Genomic DNA, 14,086 nt, shown 5'->3' on the forward strand with positions numbered 1-14,086 from the left:
CATTCTTTGAAAATGGAAATTTTTATTTTAGCTTTAATTTTGTTTCTCCGTTACAAAAACAGGAATGAAAGCTGGGAAGCCCTAATGGAGCCCTAATGCAGATTTAAATGGAACCTTACTACCAGAGACCTCCACTTATTAGGTGTTTATGGCATGTCCATGGTATCCCCCTAGAGAAAACCAAAGCGCAACAGCTTATGTAGTACATGAATGTTTAGAAGGCATTTAGATGTAATTTGTTTGAATGTCATCTTTGGTGTAAAATAATGATTATTAGACAAATTGAAGGAAGTCAACGGTCACTGCCAAAAGCGCGATTCTTGTCTGACATTTTCTAACCTGTTCATTAAATTTAAAGGGCTATTTACTTTCTAAAAAAAATGTAAAAACAACTGCAAATGCTATAAATCAAAAAAGTTTTCATCTCTTCTCCGAGATCCAGTGCTGGCATCTGGTGATCCTCTCGGTCTTTGTTTACAAGTGGCCTATTACGTGTAACCACTCTGGACAATCAGTGGCCGTAGAGGTCATGTGATCTACTACTGGCACTGCACTGACCAGTGATGCCAGTAAAATGGGACATGTGACCACTGCAGGCGCTGATTAGCTGCAGGAGTCACATGATGGCTGCTTGTAAGGAAAGATTGGGAGGATCGTCACAGAAAAGGAGAGATGAGTACTGCTTCTTCTTTTCTATCATTTCAAAAGCTACAGTATTTGTATTTTTTTTAGATATTCCATAATCCTCTTATTATAATGAATGGTACTGTGCAAATGTATGCAGTAAAATGTCAGTCGTTGACAAGAATCACGCTTTTGTCAGTGACTGCCGACTTTCTTCAATTTGCTTAATAAACAGTATTGTACATCAAAAGTGACATTTATGCAAATGACATCTCAATCCGTTGCGAAACATTCTTCTATTAGACAACCTCTTGTTGCTGTGGTTTTCTTTCAGTGGGTCTTTTGTGACTGTTCCACAATGTATCAGGCAGGAGTTCAATCAAAACCTTACAACCTATGAAAGCCTCATTGGGATACATACAATGAGACATTTAGTTTTTCTACTTCATCATACATGTCAAACATATGGCCAGCGAGCCAAAATTCGGCCCGCCACCTCATTTTATGTGGCTCACAATGTCCACTGCATGTAAAAGCCTGAATCAGGTTTTACATGCAGTGCCGCAGCAGGAGAACATCAAAGTTTAACAGGACTCCCCTAATGGTGCAGCATGGAAGTGGAGCTGCAGTGCATTGCTGTCATCAACACATCAGTTGTGAGAGTAGCAGCCAATAAGCCGGGAGCCATTGTGTAGGTTGGAAAAAAGTCAGAACCTTCATAATTTGGTAATTCAGCTCACCTACTGCTGCAGTAGGCTTTTTGGAGGCCGGGGGCACTAACCTATAAAGCACCATAGAGACTTTCTGTATAATTATTACATAGAAACCCCCTATGCAGCTTTATAGGTATGGGTGTTTATTAACTAGGGGAAATTACTTATCTTCTGGGGGCACCTATGTAATGGGGGAGGGGATTATTATTCTGGTAAATCCCCTTTAAGCTATTTGAAGGGGCTTTCCAGTTTTATTAGGTCTCCATTATCTGGTCCTAGTATAGAGATGAAATGCTATTGAAGAACACTGCAAAGCTTTGGTTCTAGGTGGTAAGAAGCGGCAGTTGAACCTAGAACCTAAAGAGGTCCTAAGGCCAGACAGTTTTATGGGGGCAGAGTTTTTCCAGGAGCTTTAAGTTACACTTTTGATTAGATCAAACCATTTTGAATTCAACTTATCAGATAATTGTCCACCTCCATGGCAGACATCATTACACTTTCAATTGCTGGTGGATTATATTGATCTGGCCAGATCCACTAATGAAAATATAATATCTACAGCCAATTGTATGCAGGAGACAGATCCAGATTTTTACATTTGAATTCAGAAAAACATAATGATTACTGCAATGACAGTCTCTGAAGCTGCTATAGTCCCATAGAAAGAAGGGGTCAAACCATGGTTGGCCATCCTCCTTCACCAAGGTTAGTAAGAACCGCTACAAGGCTCTCCTCTTTCCACAATTACTGTAAATTAGCAACTAAGGGAATGTGGTATGCGATGATGACAAGCATGCACCAGGTCTACCTGTACCTTGATGGAGTGGGAACCCACTCTATGACATTCACTAGTAATATTATGAAAGAAGTTATTCTTATTGGAGAAGCCCTTGCAAGAGGTTGTACCCAATATCTTACTGAAGTGTCTTGGACCCTCTGAGGGTAATGATGCTGAGGCCCATCCATCATCTATACAGTAAATGTGTGTACAAGGACAACAACAAGGATTACAATGCAGCAGAAAGTGAATTATTAAAATCAAATATGTTACCAAATAATCTTATAGTGAATGATCCCTTAACCCCTTAAGGGCATGGCCTATTTTGGGCTTAAGGGTGACTACCCACTAGCATTTTTTTTTCTGCTGCAAATTTGCTCCTATTTTTTCTTCCAATTGTCAATGGGACTTTCTAATGTTAAAAACGCAAAGTAGCGTTGCGTCGCATTGCGGTTTTAACATTAGGAAGTCCCATTGACAATTGGAAGAAAAAATAGGAGCAAATTTGCAGCAGAAAAAAAAACGCTAGTGGGTAGTCACCCTAAGGACGCAACAATTTTTAGGGAATTTTGATTTCCACCTTTCAAGAGCAAAAACTTTTTTATTTTTTTATCGACGTGGCCATATAAGGGCTTGTTTTTTGCAAGGCAAACTATATTTTTATTGGTACCATTTTTGGGTGTATATATGTATTGTAAACCTTTTATTATTATTTTTTTTTGAGAGCAGGGAGAGAAAACACATCGATTCTGCCATTGTTTTTTTTTTTTCTTCCAGTTGGTACGATTACAACGATACCAAAAACATTATAATTTTTTTAGGTTTTTTCACTTTTCAACAATAAAAACCCTTTTCTTTTAGAAATCATAATAATGTTTGCATTGTTGCATTCAAATCCGCATGACTTTTTTATTTTTCCATAGTTGGAGCTCTGTGAGGACTTTTTTTTGCGTTACGAGCTATAGTTTTTATTCTTACCATTTTCAGATGTATATGGCTTTTTTGATCACTTTTATTGTGCTTATTATTTTGGAGGTAAAATTAGCATTATTCCTCTGTTTTTTGACCTTTTTTTTGCTGCGTAGGATAATTAATGTGCTCAAATTATACCACAGGTCGTTACGGACACAATGATACCACACATGTGGGTTTTTTCTTAAATTTTTTAAATGTTTCATGTAAGTAGGCGAAAATTAGCAAAAAAAGGTTTTTTTATTTTGTTTAATATTTTTTCTTTTTACACTATTTCTTTAGTTTTTTTACATTGTTTAGGTATGATCGCTATGATCGCTATGGTAAGGCATTGCAGGACTTCTGTACTGCAATGCCTTATCACTTGTTATAGCGATCATAAACAATTGCAAAGCAGGACGCCTTTAGCTGGCATCCTGTTACCATGGCAACCCGTCAGCCCTCCTCAATTACATCAGGGGAGTGCGCTCCCTCTGTAAACCCTTTACACACCACAATCAATATAGATCGCGGCGTGTAAGGGATTAACAACAGGAGTCCTTGTCCCGATGCACCCCTGCTGTTGTAGCAGGAGGCCAGCTATCAGTAACAGTTGGGTATAATTAGTATACCCAAGTCTTTTTCACATGTGCTGCTGCTTAGCCCAATTCCTCCCATTCTGTATGTGCTTTTTTCATTTTTCTTGCCCAGATGTAGGACTTTGCATTTCTCCTTGCTAAATACCATTCTGTTAGTCACCGCCCACTGTTCAAGCTTTTCTAGATCTTTTTGAATACTCTCTCTCTCTACCCTAGTGTTAGCTATCCCTCCTAGCTTTGTGTCGTTGGCAAATTTGATCAGGTTCCCATCAATTCCCTCTTTCAGATCATTTATAAAAATGTTGAACAACACTGGGCCTAGGACAGAGCCTTGTGAATAGCAGATCCCCTTGTTTTCTCTTCTATCTTTTGGAAGATTAAGTTGTCAGGAAGAGTGGATAAGAATTTGTTGGATTCATTACTTTTACCACCTGAGAGAGATTCCCAACAAATGTCTGGATAGTTAAAATCTCCCATGATCACCATATCATGCTTTTTTGAGAGCTTGGCCATCTGATATAGAAAGAGTTCATCCATATCTTCTGCTTGTCCAGGTGGCCTATAGTAAATGCCCACAATGGTGTCCTTTCTGTTGTTCTCTCCTTGAATTCTTACCCAAACAGTTTCTACAGAACTGCCATGCTCTGAAGCTTGAATCTCTGTGGAGATGAATGTTTTCCTAACATACAACGCAACACCCCCTCCCCTTTTTTAGTTCTGTTTCTTATAAACAAGTTGTATCCTTCAAGCCTTGTATACCAATCATGTGTATCAATCCACCAAGTTTCCGTGATGCCTATGACATCATATTTCTCTTTTTGTGTTAGGAGCTCCAATTCTCCTTATTTGTTTCCCATGCTCTGGGCATTTGTGTAGAAAAACATTTTAGTCTGTGATCGGTGTCTTTTGCTCCTCTACTTTCCTTCAGAATTTTTGTCTTTGTTCTTTCTTTCCACTTCTAATAGCAAGGTTCTCGTATGTATTATTAGCTGTATATTTTTACCTGTCCTTTCACTTCTCTTTCCAGATTGTTCTAGTTTAAAGCATTTAGTTTTGCATTTGTGTTTCCTATTGGGTTTATATGTGTTTTATATATTTGGTCTTGTGGCGTCCGGTTAGTACACTGTTCAGCTCTATTGTAAGTTAGTAAGTAAGTAAGGGGTATCTTAGTATTGGGGGACACTATTAGAATCCAGGAAAGTTAACTGCTATAGGTGAAGCCAAGTTCTGGTGTTTAGAGTTCAGCTGGTATTATTACAAAAGTGGAGAATCTTCTGGCACTCTGGCAGACCAATCCAACACTAGTTCTAGCCTATTTGATAAACAGAGCTCATAGGACAAAGCACCACTAGGATATGCATTGTACTATACTATGCTCCCCCTATGACACCTATGCTATTCTGTATTCCTTCCTTCTTCATTCTCTGACAACATCTTCTATTATTTCCAATTTTAGAGTTCATTTTGACCTTGGTAATTTATGTATGGCTCCAAATACTTCAGAAAAAGACATAAACCTCCTAGACATCATTTTCTCAGGAAAGTGCTTTTGCAGGATACTGAATCTGAGCCTTTGCCTAAGACAGCTTGCCAGCCGCCTGCCTACGTTACCTCAGATGACATGTGACAATTTCAAAAGCTGCATAAGAGCTAAAAAAGGAATCTATCTCTTTCATCTTCCAAGGCATATTTGGAAAAAAGAGGGGGGGAACTATAAACGTTTATTAAATGACTTGATGAGTCAATGACTAATGTAATAATTTGATATAAGAGGTCTCAAAGAGAAAATGGAAGGGACATAGACCTGTGTATACCTAATTCTGCAGTTTAATCATCTGTACAACAAAGATTCTGATATGAATAATATGTTAAGCTGCAAAGTAAAAATCTTTTTTAAAAACGAGGTAGTCCGCTTTTGATGACCTGTTTCCTAATCCCCTACAACAAGCTGGGAATTGCTATGTCAGTGCTTGCATTGTAATGCAAAGCCTTGCAGGGTACACACTGGAATTAATAAAACCCCAATGTTAGTTGACACTGCGTACCAGTCCGGGTCTTCTATTTTGTTTTTGAACTCCTGCTTTCCCATGGAATCCACAGCCTGTCCACAATTCAATTGCTGATGGGCCACGGATCGGACGGCTTCCATTGACCTCAATGGAAGCCACCCGTGCAGGAACCACACTGAAATGGAGCATGCTGCGATTTGTTTTCCAGACCAGAAGGTCCACAAAACAAATCTGCATGCTTTAATTCATGTGTAAACGCTCATGCTTTCCTATGGGTGGCTTGATTTGCGGGTGACCCGCGCGGATTCCGCTGGGCAGATCCACCCGTAGACATTGGGTATTAGAGATTTTCTTTACAGCAGCTTCATGGGGCATTCACACAATGGACAGGAGTTGACCCATTGACTTGTATTGATTGTTCTAGGCATGCAGAAGAGGTCATTGTGCATGGAGAGGGAGTAGATCATCACCTATTGTGAATGGAGTATCCTATGGTGAATTTCTGTATAGTCTGCATATAGTTATTAAGCCCCATTTAGACCTAATGATTCTCGCTCAAAAATCGCTCAAAGCCGTCTTTTGAGCTAGAACCGTTGGGTCTAACTGCACGGATATTGCGCAGTTTTCGTTAAGGAGTTGTTCATCATTGTCTTTCAGCTAGCTGAAAGAGAACAATGAGCCTATTCAGTGCCAGCTGGAAGATGAAGAAGACAGTGCTCCAACTGTCTTTTGCATACCCCGCATGGAGTGCACAGCTGTATACCAGCTGAGCGCTCCGTGAACACAGCAGCTGTATACAGAAGACAGCGCTGCAGCTGTGTTTTTGTACACCCTGCTCGGAGTGCTCAGCTGTATACTAGCTGAGCGCTTCGAGAAGACAACAGCTGTATGCAGAAGATAGCGCTCCTGCTTGTCTTCTGCATACAGCGTGAGCCTTGATTTACACACTTATCAAAGTGAATGCTCAAAACTGTCACACAAACTGCCATTTGAGTGAATTTTGAGCGATCATCTTGCCGTGTAAATGCACACAATGATTATCACTCAAAAGATGTCTTTTGAGTGCATTTTGAGCGATAATCGCTGTCTAAATTAGGCTTTGGGGTGAATCGCCCAACAGTTGTCCCAACGACTGTCGCTCCTGTGCTTTCCTACAGGAGTGAGTCATTCAGTGAATGGAGGGGGAGCATGACGGAGATTTTTTCTGGGTGCCTGCCTCTATTCACTGTGAACAGGCAGTTGATGTACAACTGCCTGTTTGCACTGAGCGAGACGTCACTTACTAACCGTTTTTGTGTTTGTGAGCTGAAATGAAGTGACTAGCAACTAATTAACAACTTCTTGCTCAGTACGATGCAGGTCCCACGTTTACATGTGACATCTATTGCTTAAAATCAGTCATTTGAGTAATTTTGCGGCTAATAATTAGCCCATGTAAAAGTATGCTTGGCCTTAGTGGACAGTGTGAAAATTGCTTCATTCTGTAAGCTAAAACTAGAAGTGGATTCAAGATACGTAAAACATGCAAATCTTTCAATTATAGTTTTATGTTTTTCTCTGTGTATTTTCCATTCCCGGTTTTGGCTTGCAAACACTCATACAAAATACTGACCAAAATACTGGCATGTAAAAATGGATTAAAGGTGAATTCACACATTTTGAAATTAATGCAATCTAGCACAAATCCCACACTGAAAATCAATATCAGTTTACAGTACCGTATATGTAGATGGGCTACATGTAGCGGAAAAAATCCTTGCAAAATTTAGAACATGTTCTATATTTGCAATGGATTTTCATCATGGATTTCACCCTTGGCAATTCGGTGAAGAATTGCTGTGAAATCTGCAGCAGAAAGGGCTTAAAGGGGTTGTCCCGCGCCGAAACGGGTTTTTGTTTTATTCAATAGGCCCCCCGTTCGGCGCGAGACAAACCCAATGCATGTGTTAAAAAAAACGTTTAGTACTTACCCGAATCCCCGCGCTGCGGCGACTTCTTCCTTACCTTACTAAGATGGCCACCGGGATCTTCACCCACGATGCACCGCGGGTCTTCTCCCATGGTGCAACGTGGGCTCTGTGCGGTCCATTGCCGATTCCAGCCTCCTGATTGGCTGGAATCGGCACACGTGACGGGGCGGAGCTACGAGGACCAGCTCTCCGGCACGAGCGGCCCCATTCACCAGGGAGAAGACCGGACTGCGCAAGCGCGTCTAATCGGGCGATTAGACGCTGAAATTAGACGGCACCATGGAGACGAGGACGCTAGCAACGGAGCAGGTAAGTGAATAACTTCTGTATGGCTCATATTTAATGCACGATGTACATTACAAAGTGCATTAATATGGCCATACAGAAGTGTATAATCCCACTTGCTTTCGCGGGACAACCCCTTTAAACAGATGGGCGCGTTTTAGTCTCATTATGTGGCTGTGAAAATCACAGCTGCATAATGGGACGAAACGAAACCATTACTTTCAATGGTTACGTTTTCACTATCGGAAATCTTGCACGATAATACTACGCGTGAGAAAAGATAGGAGTTGCCCTATCTTTCTCGCATATAGTTTTTCTACACACCAGAAAGATAGGGCAGGACCTATCTTCACGCTTTTTTTTTTCAAACTCACGTGCAATAATGTGGAGTTTGAATAGTCCAAAAAAAACTGTTTGTGCGCTAAAAGAGTCCTTCAGGACCCTCATCTATGAGGCAATTCAACAGAAACCTCCAGAAATATACCGGGTCATCCAGAGGAACAATTGGTAATTGTGTAATGCTTTATTTTTTTCTGTGATGGCGCTACAGAGGAACTGAACATTTACTGTCCGGTTCCCTCACTAGACACTGGGGGATCCAAGTACTGAGACACTCTGTACTCAGTATTTTGTTGGCCAACTATTTTAACGAAAAGGGTTTTAGTTGATTTATTTTTGATGATTGATAGTTGATGGCACGGTTAATTAGATACAAATAAACAATATAGATCATTGAACCTGCAAACATTGATTCGTTTCATTTTGCCCACTTACTTTTTCCTTTACAAAGTGTACATCGAAGGGTCTACCAAGGTTTTCTCTGCAGGTCTAGGTCCATTTATGATAATCAATAGCGATGCATCCATGTCAGCTCCCTGTGTTCTCCCTTTGTGTTACATTGTACAGTGTTCCTAGATTCAATTTACTTTGTCTCCCCAGTCTTGATTCCAGTAGAAGAACAAAATGTGAAGTTTCAGGCTTCATGTTTCTTGATCTTTGTTCCAGGGTGAAACAAAAATTCTGAAGCTGAAAAATCTTAGACCTCAGGATTATGCCAATTATAGCTGTATTGCCTCAGTGCGAAATGTCTGCAACATTCCAGACAAGATGGTTTCCTTCAAGCTTTCCAACAGAACTGGTAAGATATTATTGACCTAATGTTCATTTTTATGGTAATATTATATCTTTTATACAGAGTAATATCATCTTTTAAATCGGTATTGACTCCAGAATGACTTCCAATTTATTGAAAGCGACTGTCCAGTGGGGCAGTAACTTTAGATATAATGTCTAATTGGTTGCCATGGGCAGTAATACTTTTTGTACCCCTTATAAAGTATTCAAGTCCCTCAGATATAGTTATACATTTTTAGAAAAAAATAAATGTAGAAAATAGACAATTCCCCCTTAATTTTCTTTTGCTTTGATTCAAAATGGAAACAATATATAAAGCACTCTTGTATATGTGTTCCCGAAAATCAGCCATTTTCCCCACTTCCAGCACACAAACCTATCTATGGCCAAGGAAGCATATAACATAGAGGCAGAGCATGCAGCTACAATGGGGCCCTTGGAGAATGGGGGCCCAGCCCTGATGGGTCCTGTACCCTTTGTTACTGAGTAGCATGAAACTGTATCAAACTTCCCTTTCTAGAGGAACTGCATTGATATCAAGAAAGAGTTATATGAATTGGCACAAACAACTTGAAAAGGGAGTAGAGAAGTAAACCAGAACCAAGCCTTTCTGTCTTACCGGTAGATACCCAGCACCATAATAGGAGCAAATTTGCTATGGCACCCCCCATCCGGCTGTAAGGCAACTGGATACAGTTCTCCAACTGCTCTGCCTGCAGTAGGTAACTTTTAGCCCATACAATCATTGATCAGCATTTGGATATGGAAGAAAGAAGGAAGACATTGTCACCTGTGCTATCTGCAAGATTCTTACAAGACTGTAGGCTTCAAGAGCATCATTGTCATTAAATTCTAGGTTTAGTGTTCCTTTAAGAATTGAAAAAACTTTGAGAAATATCATTTGATCCTCTTTATATTTGAAGGTTACCGCAAGGGATTGCGAAGCCGAAATAGGCTTGTAACAGAATGAATGATTGCTAACTACAATATGATAGAACTCTGCCAAGCTCTCCCTGTTGTTGCGGGTGTCATTTCTAAATGCTAGAAATTAATTTTGTTTTTAGACTAGGTTATATTTAGCTGTATCCATCTGGAATTAATTGTTGTAAAAGAACATTTTCATTTAAGCTGGCACTGTGGTTAAAACTGTGTGTATAATTAATAATTAGATAAACCCGGAGATGTTGAGAGAAAGTGCTATAACATATCTCCTATACGTACAGCACACCAGGCGTTTGGATGGATGCATACAAATGTATTGTGCCCTTGACGATCTCTCACTAGAATGTATGACCTCTGTCATGGCACATTGCTGCCGTTCTCCTGTCTCACCTGTCACAGGTGCCGCCATCCTGCATGCCGTGCTCTGTTCTCCTTTGAATACCCGGTGTCTTCACATAGTGCTTGCGCATGCTTTTGCCCTCTCTCATAAAGGGCCAGCTCACACTCCCTAAACCTGTAACCCTCCAATCCCATTCTAGAAACTGCTATATTAGGCATCCACACCCTAGGGTGGATGCCTAACCAATTTGTTCTCATTGCCATTTGTGATAAAGCTCTCATTTGTGTATATTCTGGTTCTGGTCCTTGCCTGACTCTGACTATTTTGACTTCTATGCTCTCTGACTTTAGTTCTATATTCTGGATTTTGTTGTTGCCTTCTACCTGCCCTGACCTTCTGCCTGGACCTGATTAACCCTTTCCAATCCACTGTCTGAAGACATTATGATTTAAGGCTGTACAGCTCCGATGTTGGAAGATGTCCGTCGGGGTTCTCTTACTGTATATTGCCAGACCCTCTACTGTTGGAGCCTATCCAACGTATAACCTCATGCAGTACTAGCTTTAGCCAGCAGATATCGACATTGTTAACAGCAGAAAAAGAGTAAGCCTCCTAGGAAAACCAGTATACAAATGGGATTGGAAAGGGTTAATGCACCTGTGGTTCTAGCTCTGACTACAGCCTGTTTTTTCACTATGTTCCTGTTCAGACCTTTAGGTACCATGCCTCGGCCCAGTGTAGTGTCAGTAGCCACATTACCAAGACTATCTGTGTGCAACTCCGCAGCAAAGACAGTATTCCACTTTGGAGGGGTGAAGCAGGAAAACGGGGGTTCCCCAGTTGTCTCCTCAGCCCAAAGCCAAGCTGGTATGTGGCAAGATGGATCCAGGACCTCTTGTCTGACAACTTCAAGAATGAAACTAATACATGCTTATTGCTATTCTGAACCTCATAGGGTGGAATACAGTTCTGCATATGCACGCATGTACTATAAGTGAAGATATAGCTTTTAAATCATCCAGGATGGATGAACACAGATCGTACACACATGCTAAAAAGGAAGAAAAACATGTTTATCAAATGGAAAGACGGGGGCATATCTAAAAAAGAATATAATGCAGTCTGCAGAAACTGTAGGGCAAGTATAAGATAAGCTATAGCTAAAAATGACTTGAGGCTTGCAAAAGAGGCCAAAAGCAATAAAAAAAGATTCATCTATATTTTCCTGGCACTGACTCTGATACTCATATTGCCATCTACCTTATTAATGCACAGTCTGTGGCCTAATGGCCACATGTGGCCCCTGATGCTATTTTATGCATTTCTCTACCATCTGGACACAAATACTTGTCTGCATGTAGTTGCTTACATGTAGCTTCCATGTCAGAAAGGCATGGGTGGCTATGTTTTAATGGTGCATTGTGGAGTCATCTCTTGTTCCCCTATGTATCAGCAGAATGGGGTCCCTTCCTTGACACTCCAAAAAAAGAGTATATTAGGAGTTAAAAATTGCCCCCAATGAACATAGGGTACTCTGTATGGGAGTTGTATCATACTAGGCTGTTATCCCAATATCCATAATTTACAATGGAGAGGACCACATGCATGGATGGTCTTCTCCTATTTAGAGCGTTGAATAGGGGAGAAGAGGATCACCATTCTCCCAATATATGGGGTTCCCGTAAGCAGAGCCTGCTCTTAACAGACATTTATAACATCTACTTGTAGCGTGCCATAAATGTCTCAGATGGTAATATCCCTTTTATTTTGACTCTTGAAAGAGGTTCAATATAACTATTTGGTCTTTGGATGCAAAAAGGCTGTGAACTCTGGTCTACAGCAATATCTATACAACCATTTCAAAACTGTCACGATAGGCCTTTTTTTTCAAGGTACTGTGGGACACGGTCCCAGAGTAATTATATATGTAATTATAAGTCTTTTTAACTTCTCACTTAACACTGTATATCAAGAAGATCTCTGGCAATCAAGCTGTGTGATGAGACTATTTTGTTATTTAAACTGGATAGAGCCAGCAAGCTTCTTGCAAAGATCTGTACGTATCCTGTGGCTTTAGAGTTAATTTGCTGTCATCTTGTTAGGGTGTCTGCACATTTGATATCTATTTGCACTTTTTATTACATTTGCTGTTTATACAATGTTTAAATATAAACTCATATAAGATTTTTTCCTCTAAAATCCACAGATATTCAAATACTGACAGTGTGAATGCTGATAATTTGATTACCCCAACCTCCAACGAGACGTCTGTGACTGTTGCATTAGATATTCAGTCTACAGAATGCTAGTAGGCTTCCCAAATATAACCATAGGAGGCACTGACTTCAGAGCTGACAATAAGACCAGTTAAATCTATGCTTGGTGTTTTCTTTGTGGGTAGGTGATATTGCGATGCACATTCAGGATACGATGCAGCAGAAGGAGTTACAAACAAAACATGCAATATTTATTTTTGAACGAAGGAACAAAGGTGGATACTGGCATTGTAACAATTGAACAATGGAACTGTTACCAAGGAACCACCTATCACTAGCTATGGGTGACTAAATCCTGGGATAAATAATACTCTTCACACTATAAGAAAACAGTGCAACTCTATATACAATGCGTCACAAGTGCAAGACAAGAAACAATGTAAATTTCAGCAAAGAAGTGACCAGTTATATAAAAACAGCACTCAGATTATGCAGTTCACTTACCTGGGGTTGGGGTTTTGCTGCTAATCACTCAGTCGAGTTGAATGCTGCGCCCAAACCCCAACCAATACGTTAGCACTATAATGGCTCACATCTCTGTGGCTCTAACACAGTTTGCAGGCACAAGCATTTCAACAGCTTCAATCCTGCACAACAGTCTAGTTGATTTAGTTGTCTGTGTTTCTTATTAGTGTAGACGCCTACAGCCAATTTGAGGCCGGCCTCACTTATATATGTTGCACGGAAGTACTGACTTCAATTAACCCAGGCTAATCCAGGGTCAGGGGTATTCCTATACTACAGTTTCCAGGAATTCTTGCTGCATTCCAGAACTTTGTTCTAGTCAGTCTCCTATAATACTGCTTATAATCACAGGTCCTCTGGTGATCACTCATCACTCTGATAGCTCCGGCAGTAGGAAGATGTCGATCCCTCAGTGTGGCTTATGCTGTAAGCTCCTGACAGCTGCTTGAGCTTCAGCTTCCATTCTGGTCTTATTTTGCACCTCTCATTGTGCACACTATTGCACCATCAGGAACCAACAGCACTCCCAGCTGCACTCTGCCTCTCGGCACCACCTCAGATCTTCCCAGCTCTCCCTGCACTCTGCTCTGATTGTGATACAGCTCCCAGACTTTTTATAGTCCTGACATCATCTTTATAGAAGGTTCCTAGTTCTACTCTACAATATAGAAATTTGGTGCAAATTTTGGCAAAACTCACAGTCCATTTCCAAGACTACAATTTAACCCTTTAGGGTAGCCCCTCATACTTTTAGTAAAGCAGAGCATCAAAATGTAATGTAAAAGAAATGGGAACTTTCAGTGTGTTTGAACCAGGTGTCCAGCTGTTGGAGAATATGATATGCTACTAAGAATGCTAAGAAAGGCAGTCCCTTTTTTAATTGATGAGCTGCACAGCATACATCTGGCTTCAAACCCCCTGCTAATGTAGTATAATTCAGAATGTGTACCGATCAGACTTGCCAAAGCAAGGCCTGCCCTTTGTTAGCATTTCTCCAATC

The 14,086-nt window shown here is 40.5% G+C and overlaps 1 protein-coding gene across 2 annotated transcripts in view; it reads left to right on the forward strand.

Annotated features, from left to right (window-relative positions):
- Positions 1-14,086, forward strand: part of MDGA2 (MAM domain containing glycosylphosphatidylinositol anchor 2) — a 646,753-nt gene that overhangs the window by 371,280 nt on the left and 261,387 nt on the right. For both annotated transcript variants that reach the window (XM_066608091.1, XM_066608092.1), the window contains exon 5: positions 8,935-9,067. In XM_066608091.1, the coding sequence (XP_066464188.1) occupies positions 8,935-9,067 (133 nt within the window). The remainder of the gene's footprint in view (positions 1-8,934; positions 9,068-14,086) is intronic.

This window comes from Eleutherodactylus coqui, chromosome 6, assembly GCF_035609145.1.
Source record: "Eleutherodactylus coqui strain aEleCoq1 chromosome 6, aEleCoq1.hap1, whole genome shotgun sequence".
Lineage (NCBI taxonomy): Eukaryota > Metazoa > Chordata > Amphibia > Anura > Eleutherodactylidae > Eleutherodactylus > Eleutherodactylus coqui.